At 38.9% G+C, this 25,130-nt stretch overlaps 1 protein-coding gene across 2 annotated transcripts in view; it reads right to left on the bottom strand.

Annotated features, from left to right (window-relative positions):
• Positions 1 to 8,613: 8,613 nt before the first annotated feature.
• The window catches only part of LOC149237432 (potassium transporter 10-like), a 191,302-nt gene continuing 174,785 nt past the window's right edge, over positions 8,614 to 25,130 (bottom strand). For both annotated transcript variants that reach the window (XM_089372657.1, XM_089372656.1), the window contains one exon: positions 8,614 to 9,981. In XM_089372657.1, coding sequence (XP_089228783.1) covers positions 8,930 to 9,981 — 1,052 coding nt within the window. In that variant the 3' untranslated portion in view covers positions 8,614 to 8,929. The remainder of the gene's footprint in view (positions 9,982 to 25,130) is intronic.

Below are 25,130 nucleotides of genomic sequence, written 5' to 3'. Positions count from 1 at the left end.
ACCATGATAATAAGATGTATTGTGGCATCATGGAAGCATTAGAAACAAGAGCTCGTGACATCACCATGGGAATCATGAAGGACAAAATCCATGACAATCAAACATGAAGGATATAGCTCTTCGTAACCTCATTGGACATTAAAGGAAAGGAAGAAGTCATCTAGGACAAGGCTCATCATACATCAAGTCAAAAAGGAAACATATGCCAGATGGGGATATGTAAGATCCTCAAGGTTCTCTGATGGAATCCTCAAAGGAGAGTTCACTAATATAGAGAGAAAGCAAGTGTTTCATCAGGAAATCCAACTTATGGAATTCATGAGATGATGGTATGATGAAATGAGAAATGAAGCAGATCAAGGGATTGAAGACATTCTTAATCAAGGAAGATATTGGAAGACGCCTAGATGACCTAAAGATAAAATGAGGTATGCATGCTTGTATTTAATATTATAAAGTAAAGTCGTATGGTTGCATGTAACATGGATCACTACTTATATCTTGAGAAGCATGATCAAGAGAAAAAGGATCTTCTCCTCTCAAAAGGATGTAGAAAGGCATAAATTACCCTAGATGAAATCAACATAATATGTCCTCATATGAAGTATGAGGTGGTTGACTACAATCAAGAAACTTTGATTGAAATCTCCTAGGAATGGAATGTGCGAGGAAGGAAGAGATCATGAGATATGAAACCATGATGAAGGCAATCAACATCCAAAAGACCAAGAAGATTTGACTAGGAACTCTCCCGGAAAGATACGAGGACTCTGATGGAAGTCTGAAAAAGATGAAGACCCTTGACAATGGATATTTTTGGGAGATGTGTCAACATATATGCAGGATGTTGATACTTATAGGAAGATGTCATGATGAAAAGCCATCTTGTAAGGTACTATTTGATTTAATTTTATGTTTTGATTTCTTGAATAATATCTAGATGAGTTCATGCAGGGCTACTGGAACAAGAGTTGTAAGTACAAGTACAACTAGCATTCATGTGGTGGATGGAAATCCCTAAAAGAAACATGATGAGAAAGAAGTAGCCATATGTCGAAGGTTACAGATATGCATCAAGAAGGCCACTTTCCATGAAGAAATGAATGACATGACAAACCAATAAGGAAAATGATGGATGGCTAATTCCCTACAAGGAAGAGCTCGACTGAATTTCATGACATCAAGGAAACAAATTGATCAAGCAACTGAAGGACCCACGAAGAATAAGTTGTTGATGAAAAGGAGAGTCCCTAGTTAAGAGGGAGCTCTGACAGGTCCCTCATTAAGAGGGAGCTTGGAAAAGTTCTTGGTGAGAGGGAACTTGAGTACATTCCTTTACAGGATTGGGCATATCCTCCCTAATTGGGAGGGAGAGATAGATACAACATTCTTGTCTTCATCTAGGAAGAAAGAATGGAGGATTGGGTAATCATCTGGCATTTGATGCTCTTTGAGGATGTGTAGGGCATCCAAGATAAGAGTAGGCAAGAGGACCGATATTCTTTGAAGGTTGGGAACCCAAGATAAGAATATTCCTAGAAGGTCATACTCAGTGAACACCCGAGTAGGTATGTACCTTGAGATACAATGATGAAGGTGTCTATAATCATTGGTCTCACCAACATTGTGCTCAGATCTAATGAGAGATAGAGCTGGCAGTCAAGGCCTTGTTGTGGAAACAATTTTGGTTACTATGATGTTATACAGATGGGTTGCCAATCCAATTCTTCTTATGAGAAATTCTTCAGGTTGAGAATGACCAAGTACCATCATGAATACCTCTCTAGTTAAGAGGGAGTGTTGAAGAAAGTGTAACTAGGTTCGGTCTTTGTAACATTGCAATTATGATTTTTGTAAACAAGAAAATGAATTTATTATTATTCCTTGTTGCATGGGTTTCATGAGCAATAGGTTTATTTATTTAGTAGCTCCCATTGAGAGCCTTAGGATGTCAAAGAGTCAATGGCATGCTCTTCTTGAGCCTATATGTAATGTATACAAGGTCTAGAACAACCCTCCAAGACAAGCACAATCCTCTTGAAGAAGGTAGCAAGCAAAATGATGAAGAGAGCATTCATGTCAACCTCAAATTGAATTAAATAAACTAATACTACAATACCACACACACTCTCAGCATGATTATGAGAGAAGGATCTCATAGTGACACACTAGCTCTGCATACATTAAGGTGCAGTCACAATCTTGTTCTTGATGAAGACATAGTAACAAAGGTTATGATCTCGGTGAAGGAATAGTCATGATGAGGTTGTCATAATATCGATGAATCTACACACAGCTCTCCTATACATATCTCAGTATGAAGATCTCGTTGATGAAGACCTCGGTAATGGTGCATCAATGATGATGATCTCAACAATGTAAAAAAAGAGGATTGGTGTTTTGGTCTTGGAGTGGCCTCATAGGTCAAGGGTCATGGTCTTGGTATTCGTCAATTGGAATCTCTATAAGAAGCATTTTTTTCGGGTTTTCCTCTCCAAGAGGGAGAGGTTTTGGCCTTGGCAGAAATCCAAACATCTTGTGTTCTTGTCTCTTTGTTTTGGTAGCTATTTGATGAACTAAAGAAGACACACTCTAATAATAAGAAAAGATTGTACTGATAAGAAAAACTCACAAATAGTTATCATGCTAAGAAGAATCTTATTAACTCTAATTGCCCTAGATTCTTCAACAAAAGAGTCACATGGATACGTGTTTATCTTTCTATAAAATTAATTATTGTATGACTTACCCTACCTTAAGATTTTGTAGATTTAATCAAATATTGAAGCTTTTCTAATATTCTTGGATATATGATTTTTATTCATCCTCTACATTAAAGATCATAACAAGGAGAGTAACACTATCAATTACTCTTTACAGAAAGAATTACTCCACAAACTATGTTTATGACATTACAACATCGAGTGATCTCAATATAATGATATGCATGTGTATAATACTTTCTCACATATATTCTTAAAGGCATATGCCAACCACCACTCATTATTACATTACATAAACTATTACTAGTCAATAAGTATGGTCCATTACAATAATTAATGAATGCACAGATCGACAATTTAGTGGGCCTTGATGAGTATGACTACATTGTTGATTTCTGGTAGCATCGGATGTGCTATAAGCCTCAAAATTTGCAGGGAGGATAGGACACATGTATTCTAGAATACTAAGAAATTGTTTTGGGAAATTCCACTCAGAGAAGGTTTTATTAAAATAATTAATTATTTTTAATTGATGCCTAAGTCTAAACTTAGGAAATTAAAATAATTAAAGGGTATTAATTAAACAGGGGGTGAAACTTCTAGAAGAAGACGAGGATCAAGCCAAAATTATCAGATCGATTGATTAGAATTTAATCTAGGCCGTTGGTTCTCAATGAGAATATTATAAGAGCAGGCTTAATGGGCATTTGGAAAATACATTGGAGAGAGATCAAGAGATAGAATTTCTCAGAGAGGGTAGCACAATAGTTGCTACAGAAGAGATCGAAGTGATTTCTAGCAGTGAGGGGTAGGGATAGTTTCCGGAAGAAGATTTCATGATCTAGGTATACATCACAGAGGAGGCCTAGAGAGATCCAAAAGAAGCAGCACAGAGGCCATGTTAGGCAACGTAGGGCCACGTTGAGGTAGTGCAGAGCCTGAGAGGAGATCCGAATTTGCTGGAGAAGTCGAGTTTCAGAACCAGAAGCCGAGGTGTGAGACTAGGAGGGCAGAAAGTCGAAGTTCCATAGCAAATTGATCATTTGAAGGAGAGACACAGTTCCCAAAAGCTATGACGCAAAGCAACACATTGATTGCACAGAGGCAGTGAGGGGCTAGTCATTCAGTGGCTGGATTAGTACTGGATCGCTAGTGATAGTGTGAGGTATATCTCACTCATCTCTCTGTCAGTGATATTCTCTGTATTGGATAGCCAGTAAGGTATCCAAAGATTGTATTCAAAAAACTACTGCTTAATAATACAAACCTTCAATTGTTGCATCGGTTTTCTTGCATTGGGGTTTTCCAAGGACATTTGTCCAAAAACAACGATGTCACTTGTGTTGTGTATTTCTTTCTTGATCAGTTCTTGTTTCCGCATATAATTTTAATTGGTGAAGGCTCTAGTGTATTAGTTTCAATATATGTTGTAGCATGCAATAAATAACTTGTTTAATAATTTAATAAATAGAAGGAACTTAATCAGTTGTTGCAATAGTGATTCAGGGTTTCTCGAATTTTCACATGGTATTAGAGTGCAGTTGAAGCAAGGGAGCAGACTGGAAGAGCCAACGTTGAAGAGAAGAAAGGAGATCGAAGTGTTGCATAGGCAACAGATTGAATCCCTAGAGGGATTGTGCAATCCAAGCCAAGAGGGCAACATTTTCGTGGAAGATCTTTCTCTGAGTGAGTCGACAGAGAGGTAAGATTTCCATGTAGAGATTTGTCAGTGGCAGAGGGAGCAACGTAACAGAATCTTCAACGCATAGCAATTTATGGTGAGACGCAGTTTTTTGCAGCAGTTGTTGGGGCTGAAAAATGTCAGATGAGAGAAGGAGACACTACCTTGAGGGAATTCTTCCTCAGAGGACTTCTAGCCAGGAAGTTCGAATTCTCATTTGTTGAGCAGTAGCAGGGAGGAGCAAAGCTACTAACTCCAGCATGGAGTGCATAGGCTAGCCCAACAACATCACAAAGGAGAGAGGAGGCAATTTGACATTTTTTTGGCAGAGATGGCAACTAACGGGCTGAGAGATCAAGAGTGGTTGGATGGAGCATCCAGCTATGTGATCTGGAAGGCTAGGATCTCATGCCTTCTGGATGAGCATGATCTCAAGATGTACGTCGATAATGTGGTAGGTGTACCTGTTGATGCAGATCCACTCAAGAAGTACAACATTGAAAAGGAAAAGGCCAAGAGGTTGATCCTCGATGGAGTAAGGGATCATGTTGTATGTCACATTGTTGGCAAAGGGACTCCTAAGGAGATTTGGGATGCCTTGGTGACATTGTATGAGGGATCTTCCAAGTAGCGGAAGATGTATTTGGAGGAGAAGCTAAGATCAAATAGGATGGAGAAAGGGGGACGCATTGATATTTCCTGTCAAAGCTTCAGGTTGTCCGAGATCTGTTGGCACCTGTAGGATCGACACCTCAACCTACAGAGATGGTGAGGTTGGCCCTAAATTCAATTTTAGAAGAATGGAAAGTGTTTGTCCAGAGTATCCTAGGCAGAGAGAAATTGCCGAATTGGGAAGGAATGTGGGCCGCTCTTCAGCAGGAAGAGATGAGGTGAGACTTAGTCAAGTGCAAACTTGATGAAAACAACAACAGTGGGACAAAGGCCAAGGAGGAGGAAGAAAATGTAGCCCTTTCATCTAAGGGGCAGCAAGAGCAGTGGAGAAAGAAAAAGGATGTCTCTAAGATCAAATGTTTTCAGTGTGGTGAACTTGGTCACTACGCGACACAGTGTCCTCTCAAGAAGAAGGATAAGGATGCAAAACATGATCCGCTGGTAGCAACCACAAAGATCGAGGAAGAAGAGTTCGCCATGATTGACTAGATACCTCCAAGGGAGAGGTGGGGTGATTTAGTACTATAGTTCAAAAAAATTGTAGATGGGTAGGATCTTTGAGGAGTCCACCTCTTGGATCAATACCTTGCTACGAGAGCCCATATCAGAAGTAGTAGGATGGACTGGGTCAGTTGATGCAAAGAAGTGTCAGAGTGACAGTTGCAGTGGCTAGGAGCACCAGAGTTTGAATAACACAGAGCTAGTGTTAGCAATAGTGCAGTTGGCACAGAGTAGAGTCAACAACAGCGCAGTGGCTTCAGTGACAGCGTAGAGACTAACAACAGTCAGAACTCTAGCAACAGATGCATCGCGCTAAACATGTTTGGTTCAGTATTTTGGATGCTTTTTCGTTGATGTTGCAGCAACAACAACAATAAGAGAGGGTTGCAGTGTAGATGCAGTTGTAGTGCCAACAACAGAACGGATGCAACATTTGCGCAATAGTTGGTGGGAAGTGATGTTAGACATCAGCAGCGGAGAGAGAAATGGTACATAATCTGGTGATGCTTCAACAGGTTGCATTACTAGAGCACATTCCTCGCTAAGAGGGAGTGTTGATTTCTAGTAGCATCGGATGTGATCTAAGCCTCAAAATTTGCGGGGAGGCTATGACACATGTATTCCAGAATACCTAGAAATCGTTTTGGGAAATTCCATCGGAAGAAGGTTTTATTAAAATAATTAATTATTTTTAATGGATTCCTAAGTCTAAACTTAGAAAATTAAAATAATTAAAGGGTATTAATCAAACTAGGCATGAAACTTCTAGAAGAAGACAAGGATCAAGCCAAAATGATCTAAGCCATTGATTAGAATCTAATCTGGGTCGTTGGTTCTCAACGAGAAGATTATAAGAGGAGGCTTGATGGGAATTCAGAAAACACATTGAAGAGAGATCAAGAGATCGAATTTCTCAAAGAGGGCAGCGCAATAGTGGCTAGAGAAGAGATTGAATTTCTCAAAGAGAGCAACGTAGTAGTGGCTAGAGAAGAGATCGAAGTGATTTCTTGCAGTGAGGGGCAGGGATAGTTTCCGGAGGAAGATTTCCTGATCCAAGAATACATCGCAGAGTAGGCAAAGAGAGATCCAGAAGAGAGGCAGTGCAGAGGCCACGCTGGGCACCGTAGGGCCATGCTGACGCAGCGCAGAGCTTGAGAGGAGATCTGAATTTGCTGGAGAAGTCAAGTTTCAGAGCCAGAAGCCAGGTGTGAGACTGGGAAGGCAAAAATTTGAAGTTCCAGAGGCAAATCGATCAACTTAAGGAGAGATGCAGTTCCTAAAAGTTGTGACATAGAGCAGCGCAGTGATAGCGCAAAAATTGCGCAGAGGTAGCTAGGGGCTAGTCATTCAGTGGTTGGATCAATACTGGATCGCCAGTGATAGTGTGATGTATATCTCACACATTTCTCTGTCAATTAGGTTCTCTGTATTGGATAGCTAGTAAGGTATCCAAAGATTGTATTCAGAAAACTATTGCTTAATAATACAAACCCTCAGTTGTTGTACCGGTTTTCCCGCATTAGGTTTTTCTGGAGACATTTGTCCAAAAACAACGGTGTCACTTGTGTTGTGTATTTCTTTTTTGCTCAGTTCTTGTTTCCGCATATAATTTTAATTGTTGAAGGCTGCAATGTATTAGTTTCGGTATTTGTTGTAGGATGCAGTGAATAATTTGTTCAATAATTTAACAAATAGAAGAAATTTAATCATTTGTTGCAGTAGTGATTCAGGGTTTCTCAAATTTTCACATGCATCACATTCATTATCCTTTTTTTACCTCTTTTGTGTACTTACATTGCATTAGTTATCTTCCCTAAGTACATTACAATGTGAAAAATCATTAAACGATTATACATCCACTAAAGAAATGTCGACACCTTAAAAAGAAAATCCATTGGCCACTCCTCTACTATTGCCATCTTCTCCATGTTGACCCAAGTTTGCTTGGATCCATCAACCAAAAACATATTATATTACTGGTCCGCAAATTGTATTGGAGTAGAGTGCATGAAAAATACAAATAAACAATGTGCTTGATCCATTTCCAACTTCCAAACCCTCTTTTTCAAACTAGAAAACTTCTCATCTCTCTTATGACAATCTACCAACAAATAGACGATGAAGCCTAAGATACATTAGTACTTTGTTACTTGCATCCAAAGCAGGTGGTTGGATTTGAGACGATCTTAACCCTTCCCTCTTCCCTCTTGCTTGGATTGTTAAGGCTTGTCTATTGGTGCTAGGTTACATTCAGGACAACTTTAATGTTCATCCAAATTCTGTATTGATTAGTTCTTTATAAATGCTGAAAGAACTGAATGAACGAAAGAACCTTGGTATGCAATACATTCTCTTTCACTTTAACTTTTTCCATGGTAAAATAAAAAAATCAAATAATTTACCTCAAAGAATATTTTAAACAATGAGCACCCTTTAAAATAAAGAACTACCTGCATAATAACATTCTTTACAGTCAACATGGCTATTAGTTCTTTATAAATGCACATGGCTATTAGTTCTTTATAAATGCTGAAAGAACTGAATGAAGGAAAAAACCTTGGTATGCAATACATTCTCTTTCATTTTAACTTTTTCCATGGTAAAATAAAAAAATCAAATAATTTACCTCAAAGAATATTTTAAACAATGAGCACCCTTTAAAATAAAGAACTACATGCATAATAAAATTCTTTTACAGTCAACATGGCTAGGAAAATTGATGTCTTGGGTTATTCCGGAGGGGACTACTCTAAATTGTATTGTGTAAAATAAAAGTGTAATAAACTTTTGCTTATCCTTGTTCTCCTTTAGAAGTTTTCTCCTATAACTCTGGCACCTTTACCCTTAATTTTCTATTGGGTGTTTTAGCATGCTGCCAAGGGAGAACAGAGTCGTTTCTTGTGACTTTACGTTGTGTATTTCGAGTGTCACCAATACTCAGATGGGATATGAACAACAGTTTTAACATCAACGGGTTTGACCTATTTATCCAAATAAAATGACGAATCTTATATGTGCCACTATGAAACATCTCACTGATGGGGAAACATCCATATTTAATTTAAAACAAGATTTCCATTTCAAAGTGCAATAGAGTACAACTCCACAATAAGACTCACTCATACATAATAGGCAGCTTATTCTTCACAAGTCAACTAAGAAAAATTCAGTTTATTCAACATGTTTAGTATCAATTCCAAATGAGAACTTCTTTTAGAGGCTAAGCTTTAAGGATCTATTATCAACAAAAGGGATTGCGGGCTTTACTACTTGTACATGAAATGGAATGCGCTATCTGTACATGTTACTCAGTACATCACGATTTAGTCACATGAAAAGTGTTATTTCTTCCTTAGACATAGAAGACTTGGCCTACATTTAGGAGGCTCTCATGAGGAACATTAAGAATGACACTCTTTTCCCTGCATATCCTTCTGAGGAAAGCATAGATATAATCCACGACAATTTTCTTAATCTTGCTAGAATCCCTTCTTGCTCTTACTATGGTATTACCCATAATATGCACCACACCAGAATCTCTGCAATCGTTCAGAAATTGTATTTCATCATCAACAATTCCACTGTTGCGGACAATTCCAGTGTTAGGAACACTAAACCTGACTTGCCGAACTGGTTGTTGTGGGGATCTTTCAGAGACAATTGAGTTCTGCGATGATTCTGTTGAGATAATGTGTGAAGACATCTGATTTCCGTTTTCTGTGTCTAAAGTGGTTTCTTGTTGATACTCTTCAGGTAAGCTGTAATCCTCTGAATCTGAGATACTCTCCATTAGTGATTCGTGCCGGATAAATGCAGACAATTTATCCAAGAGCATTTTCTCGAAGTCATCATCCTTCTTGTGCAAGTCTTTATAACCATACCTAGCAACACACCTAAACATGTGGAAGTCCTTGGGCCCAATGCGCTTAACAAGAAAACGTTCTTCTTGTGGAACAGTATTAACTGGAAGATATTTTAGACAGACAAATACAACAATAGAATGTATTGCAGGAAGATGAGTAATAAGATGCGAGAATATGTGAGGCACTCCATTCACAAGTTCTGTATATAGAAGGCCAATCCCTGGAACTCGAACCAGACCAAGGCTGGGGCCTAAACCCAGAATCCATGCCATGGAAACCTTGCTCTCTAATTCTAATTCATATCTTTTCACAGTACCATAATGCCAGACAGACATGATAATAAGAAATACAGCAGCAATCACAAGTGGAGCCCAACCACCTTGGTTGACCTTGAATAGCACAGATGAGAAGTATACAAGCTCAATGGACAAAAAGAAACTAGTAAATAGTAAAACTAGCAGCCAATTACTCCTCCAGACGATTAGCATGATAAGAGCCATCAAAAGTGTTGTGACCAGCATAACACCTATAACTGCAGTACCTGTTTACAAATAATCCAATAACTGGTCAGAAGCAAGAGATGAAAATCGATATCATAAATCTCTACTAGAACTTTCATATGAAAAAACCAAAATTATAAAATACAACACCATTTCTAAAGACCTAAGCTGCCTCTTCCTGAATCACTCTCTTTGATGTTCACACATCAAACTTCAGGTCCAAACATCCACCAAACACAACAATAAGATCTTATTGAATTTGAATACTGATCATTTACAATCAACAATCCGTTTTGTTAGGCTTTTAGTACGAGTAAAAAATTGTTCAAGATATTCTGTAACTTGCCCGAAAACAAATATATATAAAATATGCTGGAGGAATGACCAGATGACTTTATGGGTGGGTTCAGGCCATGCCCACTGACTATGTCCGTAGGAAACATACACAAAAGACATGGAAACTTAGAGCCTACATATAAGTAATATTCCCACTTTTTTCTTCTTTGTTTGTCACATGTGGGGTAAATGGATTTATACCATAAAATAATTTAGAAACATCTACTGTAATATACTTTTTTCCTTTTTGGTACTTAGCAAGTAGGATAAAATGGTTTTACATCATAAAATATTTAGAAAAAAATTACTCATTATCCTAGATACTCTTGCTAAATGACATACATAGGACCTTAAACATTACTTTAGCACTTCTATTATAGATTGGGCTTTCATAATTTGTTTTCGTTATTGCTGGGCACGTTGTTGGTCTTTCTTCTCAGATAGGAATTGTGGTATAAATTCGCCCTAAGGCTTGATGATTATCTTCCCCACCAACATGCTTATCCCAAGGTTTTGTTCCACTTGTATCATCAACAAATCATGAATGAGAAAGGGAGGGATCCTTCTTAGATGATTTCAAAACATTTCAAGCAAAAGGACTCCATTAATTCAAACACTTCCTACAACAACTTCAGCAAACTGGACAATGCCCATGCTCTCTAAAGATTGGATGAGATTCCTCTTTTGAAGCAGCAATTTCTTCTAGGATCCATCATTGTGCCCTTCATTAGTCGCATCTACCATTTGTATCTCTATATCCACACTCAAATTAACAACTAGATCCGTTTTCAACCCATCTGCTTCTTGCAACTTTATCAAGGGCAATGGCAGCCACTCTTCTTGAGTTTTTGGATCTATTAATGTTTAGATTAGTGGTCCTGCAAAGGTCCAACAAGATGCTAGGGCGGTACCACAAAAGACAAGCTCCTACTATCACCTCGGCACGAGTCTCTACTTTTTAGACCAACTCCTAAAAAGCCACAAAAGTCTTCCCTACGCAACACAAATCCTCTACTACAAAATCAATAGACTAGTTCCTGTGAAATCTTCTTTGGATGATGGGTTCTAGGAGTTAGTTTGAACTTTGAATGTTATGACCCCAAGGGGGGCCTATACTAGGTCATATCAATATAAAAGTGATTGACTATTCTACAAAGACATAGATCAGCAACTAAAACACTCAATAAATGAAACAATAAACCCTTGAATTGAGTTTGAATATCCCTTACCAATCTTAGGATGAATAAGCTTGATTTTTCCTTTGGTATAAGGCTAGAAATGATGACATAGCTTGCTGTCCTGAACCTGCAATTCTGCAATAAAATGCAGAAACCAGATAGCTACAACCTATGTTGCGCGAAACACTGAAACGTTCTGGAGTTTTTGAAACAGGTGTGAAAAATCGGAAACCCGATTCCTATTGCAGCAACTGGAAATAATTCTCATGATTGTTAAATTAATTTTAACAATTTATTTACTGTGTGCTACAACAAGTACTGAATTAATCACACTGCAACCTACACAAATAAATTGCGGAAGAAATAAACACCGAAAGAAATACTAGCACACACATATAAAATAACATAGTTATTTTTGGACCAATGTCCCTGGAAAAAACCAACTTGGGACAACCGGTGCAGCAATTGAGGGTTTACTATTATGCAGCAGTGAAATAAACTAAGTACCACTGGATGTCGAAACTGGCAATCCTACAGAGAAATACTGGCAAGAAAATCTAGTGAGGAGAAATTCCTCACTCCATAGGCAAAACCCGACACTGAACTTAGCTCAAATTGAGTTGTCCAAAACTTCCTCTACGTAGTCATTGCATCACCCTAGCATTGCTCTCAGCTTGGAACAACTTCTCCTCAGGTCGTATGACCAGTTGTTGTCTCGAAAAACGTCTATCCTGGCCTCTGGAACCTCTGCCCAACTTTTGGCACTGAAATTCTGCTTCTCCCTTGCAATTCGACTTTGCCTCTAGAGGCTACTGCGCTGCTCTGCGTCAGACTCCCTGTGGTTTCTCTGCCTCTCTGCAAATGCACTCACCTGATCTAGAAATATTCCTCCAACTTCACTGTCCCTGCACGTCTCTCACTGCTTCAAATTCTCTGGCTCTCTCTTCGACAACTGAATGCTACTACTCTGGAAATTGATCTGCCAACAAATTGAACTGTTCAAGTGTTTTCTCCAAGCCCCATTGACTTCTTATAATCCTCTATTGAGACTTCAACGAACAAAGATTAGATCTTAATCTATGGCTAGGATTAACTTGAAGTCGATCCGTGTGAGTTTCTAGAAGATTCACACCATAACTTAATTAATTCTTATTAATTAGTCATATTCCCTAAATTTAGACTTAGGAAATATTTAAAAATTGACTAATAATCTAATTAAGTCATTTCTAGGGGAGAATTTCCATAAACGATTTCTAGGTTTTGGAGATCTCATGTATTCTAGCCTCTCCACAAAATTTTGTTGCTAGAACACATCTAATACTACAAAAACTAACAATGGGTACATTTAGAAACGTCACCTCCAAAAAATGGAAACATTAGCCAAAAAATCATATATATATATATATATATATATAACACATTATCTTGCAAGAAAAAAAGGAATAAGACCCATAGATGACAATTTAGAAGGAAAACTAAGTCTATATTAACTCTCATAGATGATTACATGATGCAAAATCCAAAATTAGCCTTTATAGACGAGGCTATATGTCCAAGATTCCAAAACTAACCTTTATACATGAGGTTATATGTGCTAAAACTAAAATAAAACATGAGCTAAAGACAAATAAAATTACATATCACTAATCTAGTAATCATAATCATCCTCATCCTCATCATCAAAAATAGAAGATGCTTGTTCAACATAACCACTCCATGGATTGGAAGAAGAGGCAATTCCACTTCCAATTGCATCACCACTGCCACCAACATCAAGAGCAACAAGAGAGATCTCCAAGTTTGGGCATTCTGCATCCACATCCCACTCTTTATGAGGCCCACTTGTATATTCTTCACCCTTGCGAGACACAAGGCATAGGTTTGAATGCACATATACAAGGTCCTTTTTCTTCTGCGATCTAAACCTATTGCACTTCACGTTATGAATTGTTGGAAAATCAGGGGACTTATGTATTATAGATGATTTTCCTTAACTTGATAATTACTTGTGATATGTGTTGACCTTTTTTTATTTTATTAGATCTTGGTCATCAAGCAATTACCAAAACAATGAAGATCACAACAAGATAGAGTACACAAGATATAGGCTCCAAGCCAGGTAAAAACCCCATCAAGGGTAAAACCCAGAAAAATGCTTCTCTTCTTACATAAATTTTGCTTACAAAGAGACTTCCAAGACCCAAAGACCAAAGCCAACAACCCTACCAAGCACCAAGTCAACCCCCAACAAGATCTTCTCTAAGGCAACTTCCAATCTTCGACCTACTGCAACTTTGTCCTAGAATTTCAGCCCTGTGATTTCAGCCTCCTACAACTACAGCTTCACAGAAACCCTAACTTCGCATGTGTGGATAGAGGGAGAGAGAGATTTTGCCCAAGAAACTTTGATTCTTCCTTCCTTTCCTCATCCTTCTAGCTCTTCTTCTCCTTCGCTATTGCAGATCGAACTTGACTTGGATGAGTGTCTCAAATGAGGTCGAGCTCCTTGTATTTATAGCCTTATTGAGGGGTCAAATAGCCCTCCCTTAGGCCAACCTGATCTGCTCTTGGGCTGACTTGGTCTTGGGATACAAAATGGCTTTTCTTGATAAAATAAATATTTTTCTTTATTACAATGAGTCCAAATGGGACTATGACACATGAACAATATTATTCTTTATCCTAGAAAGACCTAGAAAACCTAAAAGCACGAAGAACATGCTTTTGACTCAAACTTGAGTATGAAATCGATACTCCAAAATAAAAATAATTTTTCTTTCTTTATAAAGAATATACAATGTCATGATTGCAATTAGGTCATTATGAACACTGAATCTAGTTACAATTTTCAACGTGAATGACACTGTAGGTGCTCCAATTTCCTTATGCTGATGAAAAGCTTGCCAGTTGTGATGGAATATGAGTGGCAAGACTTTGAAAATAAACACCATTTGCCCCATGACAAGTCCACTGTAGGAAGCTCCTGTAGTTGTAAGATGCGTGAGAAATGAGTGAAGGAAGCACTTTTTTATAGATAGAGATTTGTTGTTGGGTTTTTAGATGTTTTTTTTTTATAATTCTAGAAAATTATTCTTTTTATTTTTTTAATAATAAAATTCTTGTAGAAAAATTTCCCCATCTAATAATTTATTTTTTAAGTCAATTTTAGTTAGAAATCAGGGCCCACAAACAGGTTGGCCACCTGTGGGGCTCATGAAACACTGAACAAATGGCCGAGACACTGCTCAAAAAGGCCAAAACTCAGCCAAGACGTGGGTATTCATATCGTACGACGTTCCCAACTCAGGGGACGTCATATGGTATGGCTACCCACATTTTGGTTGGGTTTCGGCCACATAACGAACTTTCCAATACCAGTACGGCCCGAAATAGAGCCTTGTTGAACATTTCTTGCAACATAGGTTACAACCCATATTGGGGCCTTACACAAGCCTTAAAATGTTCAAGAAACTTATGACTATGGGTTGGAAGGGTTAGTATAATGAAATATGAATCAAATCAGTCCACTAGCAAGTCAAACTACTGAGTAATGAGAGAAATATTCAAATCTGGAGTTTACTAAATTTTAGGGGATAAATCCTTCTAGGGTCAAAACCCAAATTTTTATGCTAGCAAGCTTAGGATATCTTATTCACTTCAAGTAATGTTCAATCAACTTTTGGAAGTGAAGAAGATGAAGAGGATTCAAGAGATATACTTTTAGATGTGAATTCCCCTTAAAAGGGCTTCACTTACCATGTGAAATGGTGGCTATAATTTGTTGTTACAAACATGCAAAACCCTTGGACAACAACCTGTTTTTCTTGAAATTGGCTTTCCCAATACACAAGAAGTAACTATACCATTCTTTGGCCAAGTAGATAAATCTTTGACGCAAAACCCAAGTGCCAAAACTAGTTAAATGATGAAAGTTTAAGATTAAACTAAAATATTTTTGTTTTTTTTTTTATTTTTTATTTTCAAATAAAAATATCAACGAATATTGGAAAAGATCTTGAATTTTGAAATTTGATGAGGTGAAGATAAGGCTTACCTTGTGCCCTTCTAATTACCTCTTTTGGTGCTAGATTGTGATCACAACCCTCCCTAAATCAACACTTTGTTATTTGGACAAGTAGTGAGTTTGGAGTGCTTGCACTAGTCAACCCCACTCTTGTCTAAGACTTTTATCAATGCCCAAATTCAACTAGGAGTGATTCCCTTTGTGGATTACTTTGGCTAATGGATCATTCATGAAGCTAGGAGAGATTTAATTCTTTAAGGTGGGATCCCCAACAAGGGTTTGTCCAAAAATCAAATTTTGATAACCCTAGTTCAACAAGAAAAGGTGAGACCTAGAGTCCTAACCCTTCTGTTGATTTGGGGACCATCGGATGTGCTCTAAACCTCAAGTTTTGTAGGGAGGCTTGGGCACAAGTATTCCAAAGAACCCAGAAAGAGTTTTGGGAAATTCCATCCATAAGTGATTTTATTAAAATAATTAATATTTTTAATGGGGTTCTTAAGTCTAAAGTTAGGAAAATTAAAATATGAATGGGTATTAATCTAATCAGGGGTGAAACTTCTATAAAAAGCCACAGATTAAGCCAAAATGATCTGAGCCTTTGATTATGATTTAATCTAGGTCGTTGGTTATCCAACAGGAAGATATAAGAAGGGGCTTGATGGTCATTTGGAAAATACACCGAAAGATCAAAGAAATCGATTTTCTGAAGTGAGAAGTTCTTAGGAGGAAAATCGATTGAGGAGATCTCTTGAAGCAGAGGGGCAGGGATAGTTGGGTGGGAGAATCTTCTCTAGAACCCTGAATACTTAGCAAAGAGGCAAAGAGGCAAAGATACACCAGTGGAGGAAATGCAGACCCAGGGAGGACTAACGCTGGACCAGGAGGGTCAGTGCTTGACGCAGTGCCAAAAGGGCCATAACAGAGGAAGAGTTGACCTCCTGCAGAAATCCGAAACTTGTCAGGGAGCAGCTCTATCAGCCAGGAAGGTTGACGTCAGAGCTCCAAGAGGCAGTGAGACCCAACGTAGAGCTGACGCAAAGCTCCATGCAGGCCCACGCAGTTACTACGAAGGGGCAACACAGTTGTAGCCAGGGATATTCAGTTTAGTTGTCGGATCAGAGGGATTTTCTAGGTGAAGTGAGGTAATCTTACTAAGTTTTTTGCCAGTTCTGTTTCTCTATAATTGGATTGCTAGAAGGGCATCCAGAGATTGTATTCAAAACTACTGCTTAATAATAATAAACCCTCAGAGCTGTTGCACCGGTTTTCCCGCATTGGGTTTTTCCAGGGACATTTGTCCAAAAATAAAGGTGTCCCATGTGTTTGTATTTCCTTGCTCAATTTATATGTTTCAGAATCATATTTAATTAGTGTAGGCTGCTTCAGTAATTTACTTCAATCATGAAGAAATCTGAAATAAGTTTGTAACATAATTTACCATCTAGGTGAAGTAGATTCAGTTGGTTGCAGTAGGATTCCTGAGATTATTAGATCTAGGAATTTTCACAGCTTCTTCTCCACGTGACTATGGATCTTTTTAGGATTGCTTATATCCTCCAACATCCTCCAAAATAGGCCCAACATTTCTCTAATTGTACATTGGAATCCTCCCAATAATTAGTAGAGGTGGATGACTCCTCACTTTTGTTCCAAGACTTGTTTGGTTTGTGCTTCAAGGATTGATCTTAATGATGACCTGAGTGATATTGAGTGATTTGAGGTAGAAGTAACCCTCCAACAACCAATAGATGTCAAAAGTTCCATTGACTTGCCTTCAAACCCTCCTCGACTTGCTTCATAAGCCTCCATTGTCTTGCTTAGAAGTTCAACTTGGTCCTCTTTGCTTGAAAATAAATGCTTTCTTCCTTTTCCTTTGGAAACTTTCCTTTCACTTGGAAGAAACTAAATTTGCTTGACTCCATCCATGAATTGATTGAAAAAATCGTTGGCTTAGAAGGCTCTCCTGGCCTCCACACGTGTGGCCAACCCCCTAGAAAAGTGAACCCAAGTGTTGAACTCCAATGCCTTTACTAATATGAAGATTCTAAAATATGGGTTCTCTTGCCAAAAATTTCTAGATGCCTCTTGAATACTCACTCGATGCATTTTACCAAGATTTGACCTCCAAAAGCCTCTTAGAAGCCCACATGTGCCATAGAAACGGGACAACTGTTAATTTTAGATAACAATGGTATGTTCTATGCTTGCAACAATTACTTCAATGTCCTTTTATTAGCCCAATGATAATGTCCACTTAATTTCCAATAGAAATCACATAAACCATTAATCACATTGACAATAATTGTAGATAGAACATAAACAATAAACTGCAAAAGACAAGCTAAGACAAGAGAGCACCAGTGTTTGGCTCAAGCCAAGGAAAAACCCTAAGATGGGGAAAACCGTTGATCAATTCTTCTTATTATAAATATCAAATGTTTAGCAGAGAGAGTACAATAATACAAAGTCAAATTCAAAATTGACTTGCCAAATCACTCTCCAAAATAGCCTTGTCAAATTTGCAATTTTTCCCTTAGTCAACAACAATCAAATTAGCCCAGAAAGTTAGTAGTAGTCAAAATATGGTCAAACTTCTCCAAAATATCTCGGTCAAAGGAGAGAGGAACTCAACCTCTCTTGCTAGTCAAAGTAAACCCAAAATAGTCATCCAAACAATGGTCAAACTAAAGTCAACTCTGCAGTCAAACATGCCTACGGTCATGCAGGTCAAAGTGCCCAAAATTCTCAGTTTCTGTGCCAAATAGTACAACCTGCCCAAACAGAAAATCTCCCACAAAAATCACAGTCAAAGGAGGTCAAATAGCCCTTCGTCAATGCTAGTCAAACCATGCAAATGATCTGAAATGCGTCCTCCTTTTTGCCACACATGTGAAAAGAACAACTACCTAATGAGGTGTACGAATTAACCATATGAGGAGAGAGAAGAATGTGTTGTGTGATGATGATGCCAAATGAGGGTGGAGGTCTCTCTTATTTATATGAATTGATGAGGGTCAAAAGACATGTTTGTTGGGCTTCATGAGCCTACATGATGATGTGGTTGACCTTGATAATTTGCACATGTGTGGGCTTCACTTCAAAAACATATTTCTCCTTGTCCAAATTTAGTGATTTTTAGGTTGATTTTGGTCCTCTCGAAAAGAGGAATTCAATGCAATAATTATCTCCATCAAATGAGTTGTCCAAAGTGGAATTGGCCCTAGTTTCCAATTTCAACACTCCCTCTCAACTAGAGAGAATTCCACCTGCCAATATCTGATCATCGATCATCATGCCATCCTGTCATGATGAATCATCTTTGCATCTCGTCTAAACTATGTTGAACACTAATATAGATAATGAAGAAGAATCGATTAAGCATGATTCACAAGACCTTGCCACTCTCTACTTACAAAAGTCAACCCACATAACCAAGGGTATAACCCCAATCAGACTTTATCCCAGATCAAGTTGTTGAACATCATGCATCCTAGACATAGGGAGTAAACAGTACACGATGTGTCCATCTGTAGTGCTATGGTCCCTATCCTCTTTTCCCAACTCATTGGCCAAATGAGAGGTACTTCCCAAGAGTTTCAGACTACATGGGTAGGATGTATGCTAGGGCATCCGCAGGAGAAGGTGAACCACTCATCTTACTCATATGCCATAGGAGAAGGTGAACCACTCATCCTATGCATATATCATCAGCTATAGGGGAAGGTGAACCACTCACCCTATGCTCTCATATATCATCATGGGGTATCACAGGGAAGGTGAACCACTCACTTTGTACACAAAATACCTATTAGCCCCTGAGGTGCAGTGCTACTATTTTTAGCGGAAATGTCCCCTGTTTTAGCTCCGACGACCACGTCTCCTCTTGCTCCACTTTGGCCATAAGCCGGACTTCAAAAATATTACTCTCGCATCTATAATTGCATCGGGTCCTGATCCAAATGGATCCAAATATGCTCTCTAAGTCTTCAAAATCTCGTAAAATCATGCCAAAGATCAAAACAATCGCATGAGAAGAGCCCTTAGAATGGCGGAGAAACACTATCGGGAAACACAAAAACAGTGAAAAATAGAGTATCAGAGGCATAAACAAGTGAAAGCACAGTAGCCGTCAGATCTGGCCGATCAATGGTCCAGATCTGATCGGCAAATCGCAATCGGCAACCACAACAGAGCGATTAGCCGGACCCAATGGCTATACAAACATTATTCAATAGATTTTGAGATCTGCCAAAAGGCGTTTTTAATGTATTTTCACATATTTCGTTATTTAACGAAATACAAAGAAACAACGCCGATGCGATAAGACCCAGACCCGAAAGGGTTCGTGAAGGGAAATATATAATATTTGAAGTCTGGAGGGAGCTAATTTTCACGTTATTTTCATGATTTTTAACGTATTTTTTAAAATACAAAGGCGCAAGGCCGAAACGACTTGCGATAGCGATGAGGGCGGACTCGATAGAGGAATAGACCGTATTTAAGGACTTTTGGAGTCTGGGATGAACAGAGTTTTGGCGGAATTTCACAGTGTTGCAACATTTCTCTGTGTAAAATAGAAAATAGTTGTTTTTAATATTCGAAAGGATTTCAAAGGCCCGAAGACCCATTCTGTTATAGGACAGAGGCTGGGAGACAGATGGCCGGAAGGGGAAAAAGCCACAACACGATGCAGCCAACCAACAGAAGTGATCATGGAGCATCGCTAGCACGAGCGAGCTACCTGACAGCGCGACAAAATTACCAGAATTTGGTTACTGTGTTGTTAGAAAAAGAGACCTCTGGCTCATGTCTGTCTAATCATGGCATCAAGCAGTTAGAAGCCAGAGGGGATAGATTAAGACACCTCGAGCCTCAGAGAGCTCGAGAGCATTGTAAAAAGCCTATAAATGGCTGAAAGTTAGAAGTATCAGGGGTTCAACTTTTGGAGACTGTGGAGACTCTGCTCCTCTCAGTGTCTCATCTTCATTCCAGTAATACAAGCTTCTTTTGCTGTTATATGTTCAATCGCCATCTTTCCCTCTATTCTAAGCTTGCACTTGAATGGGTTATTCATGTTTTCTTCTTTGTTGAATGCCAGATAACTGTCATCTTATCTCTGTGTTGATAAATTAGATTTGTAAGCTTCATTTACTTTCTGTAGCTAGCCATTCATATGTGTTTATGTATGTATTTGCTGGTACAGTTAGGATTCTCCATCTATTCATTGAATCTATAAACTTTTGAGCATTAGTGGTTGAAAGCATTGTCAAGCTGAGGGTGTTCATGCATGTTTTGAGTGAAAATAGAGTTGAAACAATCATCTGACTTGATCCAAACCCCAATCCATTCCAATAGTTCAGAGAACGATATTGAAGATTTATATGTTTCCAGGCATCTTTGAGCTACAACCTAGGAGAGCTTCCTGGAGTGCTAACATAATTGGTGTCGTTGCTGGGGAAAGGAGACTGAAGCTCAGCTTCCCTGGGAGACGACACAGATCCAGCTTTGATGATAGACAAAGTCTGGGCACTTTTTCGGTTGTAATCATCTATCTGGCGACTCTATTGAAGGACGAACCTCTTGGCGACTCCACTTCATAGTTCTGGCTCAGTTTGTGAGGCATACTCGGAGAAATCCTCAGAAGCCACAAGTTGACCCAGTATTTGACCCTGAAAAAATCATCAAAGAAAGAAAGGCATTGCAGAAAGGAGCATTAGGTTCAGGTAGCTCTAAACAATATTCTATATCTCTTCAAGAAAATCCTGTAATAGAACAAATACATGTTGAGAGTATAGCATCTAATACTAGCAGTGAAGAAAAAATCTCAGAGATTCATAGAGCTCCTTATTCTTTAGGTCCTCCTTCCATTCTAAGCCCAAAGGAAGCCTCTCCTCCTATCCATCATACTCCTTTAGTCCTATCAGTCACTCCTCAGCCCTCTGTCATTCAGACTTCCAGTACCCTTATAGCCACCACAGCTATGGTAGGTCCACAAGCACCTACCAAAATGGAAAGAATCATAGCTGCTAGGTATGGACCTCTAGTACTGCCCACTCCTTTGAATGCCATGCCTACTGGAGAATATCAAAAGTATAGGCCTAAGTTCACTGGGACTGAAGGTGTTTCAGCTGAGGAACATCTTGAATCATTCTATAGCTATGCTAATAACCTGGACATTAGTGAAGATGATGTATGGATGAGAGTCTTTGTCCAAAGTCTAGATGGAGAGGCTAGAAAATGGTTCAGAGAATTGACCCCAAGTTCTATAGCAGATATTGAGGCTTTAGATGATGCATTCCTAAAGCATTGGGGGGATAAGAAGGATCTACTCTACTACCACACCAATTTTGGGAACTTAAAGAGGGAAAATGGTGAGTTGTTGTCTGATTTTAATAAGAGATTTAACCGCATGTACAACAAGATACCAGCTGAAGTAAAACCCACCACTACCTCTGCTAAACTCACTTATGCCAGTGCCTTTGATTCTGACTTCTGTCTACTGTTGAGGGAGAGACGATGTGCTACCTTGGCTGATATGTAGGACGCAACCTTGGAAGTAGAATCAAACATCATGGTTGCAAAGAAGCTTAAGGGGAATGTTGATAGAAGGAGACAGAGGGGCGAATCTTCATCATCTTCAGATCCCAAGATAGATAAAATGACCAAGATGATAGAGTCATTAGCCTCTGAAATCTCCAAATTAAAGGTTGAGCAACACCCTGGGAAAGGAAGAGTTCCTAATACCTTTGCTCCTAGAAATCCAAATCCATATAGAAGAGCTAATGAGCAGTTGCAGATTCTGCAAAGAAGCAAAGATGCCAATGAAGACCAAAGGGTGAAGACCCCTTTCCAGAATGTAGTCATGGAAGAAGAGCAGTTTGAAGAAGATGATGAGATCCATTGTTTGGAAGACAAAGGCAGTGCCTCCTTTTTTACCTCAGCTGCCTATGAAAAGTCATTATTCAATGACCAGATCAGCCAAGAGTGGGATGGTGGAGCTGTTCTGCAAACTGCTGATCAACACAGATATAATCTGAGGTCGAAGATAAATAATGCCAAGGAAACTCCTGTTCAAAGAGCTGTTGTCCCTGCAATACAACAAGCTAAAAAGCAGAAACGACCAACAGTTGATCCCATCATCCTCAAAGCTCCAGCTCACGAGGTAAGAGGCCTTGACAAGTCTCCTTCTCCTTTCAGTTTTGAATCAGAAATTCAGAAGCTAAGCATACCTATACCTCTGATTGAACTAGTGAAGAATGAGTCCTTCAAGAGATCTATCCTCGAGGCCCTTGAGCCTAAAGCCATCCAAGCCTCCACTGACTATGTAAATCTGCAAGATGACAAACCAGCTGTTGTTCTCAACCCAATGATTGAAAATTGTGATGACAACTCCCCATCATTCTATATATCTTTGACTATTACAGGAGCCAGCCATAATCTAATGCCCAAGGCTGTCATGGATGAGTTGGGTCTTGACATTACCAAGTCTTATCATGACCTGTTTTCTTTTGACTCTAGGAAAGTGAAATGTTTGGGATTAATCAAAGACCTAGCCATCACCTTGTCTCAGCTGCCCATGAAGAGCATGGTGATGGATATTGTGGTAGCAGATGTACCCCCCAAGTTTGGCATGTTTCTCTCCAGAGGTTGGATCAAGAGATTAGGCGGAACATTGCAAAATGATCTGTCCTATGCTACTATCCCAGTTTTTGGAGGTGAGAGTAGGAGATTATACAGAGAAGATCAGTTGGCTTATATCATCAGTGATGAAAGAAATCCCACTAATCATCCCATCTATGCTGTCAACACTGATTTTGGAGCTTGTATTCTTCAGATTGAAGAATCCCAGTTGGCCTCCATGTAGCTTAAGAAACCGGTTTTCCAGATCACAGAGGAAGAAGGCCCACAAATTTGGGACATGTTCTTTGATGGAGCTTGCTCTAAGGAAGTTGCAGGGGCAGGTGTAGTCCTTGTGTCCCCCACACAAGAATGCATTCATTTATCTTTCAAGTTAACTTTTCAGGTCACAAATAACATAGCAGAGTACGAAGCCTTGATATTGGGCTTAAACGCTGCTAAAGAAATGGGCATCAAAGGTTTGAAGGTGTTTGGAGATGCAGACCTTATCATTCAGTAGGTCAACAAAACTTTCCAAGCAAAGCATCCAAGGCTGAAAGCATACAAAGATGAGGTATGGAAGCTCAAGGACTCTTTTAATATTTTCAACATTTCTTACATCCTGAGAATGAAGAACCAGCTTGTTGATTCCCTTGCTGTGTCTGCTAGCACGTTTATTCCTCCTTTGCCTCCTAAATTGACTTATGAAGTTCAGGTGAAATATAGACCATCTCTGCCTGACAATGTCAAATACTGGAAAGTTTTTGAAGATGATGATGAAATTAATAGGTTTTTACAAGTCGTTGATGAATTTTCTGAAATGCACATCGACCAAGAAAACGAAACCATTGAAGAATGCAACCAGTCCAAGCTAAAGGACGAGATTGGTCAGGACAACATTGTTCAGCTGCCTAGTAACCATATACCCAAAGGATTGGTGCCCCTAGAGAAGCTATTTGATCATAATGATGTACCTTATAAGCCTGCCAAAAAAGAAAATGAGTTTGTTGTTCATAAACATAATGTAGGGAGTCCAGCCCATCCAAAGTACATAAATCTATCCACTCACTTGTCTTCTGCCCAAAGTTTCGAGTATTGCACCCTGATGAAACAATTTGCTGATATTTTTGCTTGGGAGTACAATGAGCTTAAGACCTATGACACCAATATCATTCAGCATAAAATTCCACTGGAGAAGAACACTATCCCTTTTAAGCAGAAATTAAGACCTATCAGCCCTCTCTTATTGCCTTTGATTGAAAAGGAAATCAAGAAGCTGTTGGATGCCAAGATCATAGCTCCCCTAAGGTATTCAAAGTGGATAGCTAACCTTGTGGTAGTAAGAAAGAAGAATGGAGAAATCAGGCTTTGTGTTGACTTTAGGAATCTGAACAAATGCTTTAAAAAAGACAACTACCCCCTGCCTAAGATGGAACACTTGTTGCAAAAAGTTTCAGGGGCTAGAGTCATGTCTTTCTTAGATGGATTTTCAGGTTACAATCAGATTGTTGTACATCCAGAAGATCAGGAAAAGATTGCCTTCACTACTCCTTGGGGCACTTTCATGTACTCTAAGATGCCTTTTGGATTGATGAATGCTGGGGCTACTTTTCAGAGGGCCATGGACATAGCCTTTGTGGGAGAGAAGGACAAGTTTGTCCTTATTTACCTTGACGACATAACAGTCTTTTCCAGCAGTCACAAGGACCATTTGCAGCATTTGAAGAAGGTGTTTCTAAAGTGCAGACATTTTGGAATTTCTATAAACCCAAAGAAGTCACAGTTTTCTCTAGAAGGCAAACTGCTGGGACATATTATTTCTGTTGAAGGTGTGAAGATCGATCCAGCAAGAGTTCAAGCAATTCAGACATTGTCCATCCCAAGGTCAAAAAGGGACATTCAATCTTTCTTGGGTAAGATTAACTTTGTTAGGAGGTTTATTCCAAACTTCGCAGAGCTAGTGAAGCACATCACTTCCATGCTGAAGAAAGGATCAGAAATAAAATGGACAGATGGTGCAAGAAGCTCTTTT

The sequence above is a fragment of the Pinus tabuliformis genome, chromosome 8 (assembly GCF_031772625.1).
Source record: "Pinus tabuliformis cultivar Carrire ecotype Pingquan chromosome 8, CPIR1, whole genome shotgun sequence".
Taxonomy (NCBI): Eukaryota; Viridiplantae; Streptophyta; class Pinopsida; order Pinales; family Pinaceae; genus Pinus; species Pinus tabuliformis.
This window is presented reverse-complemented; position numbering and strand designations above follow the sequence as displayed.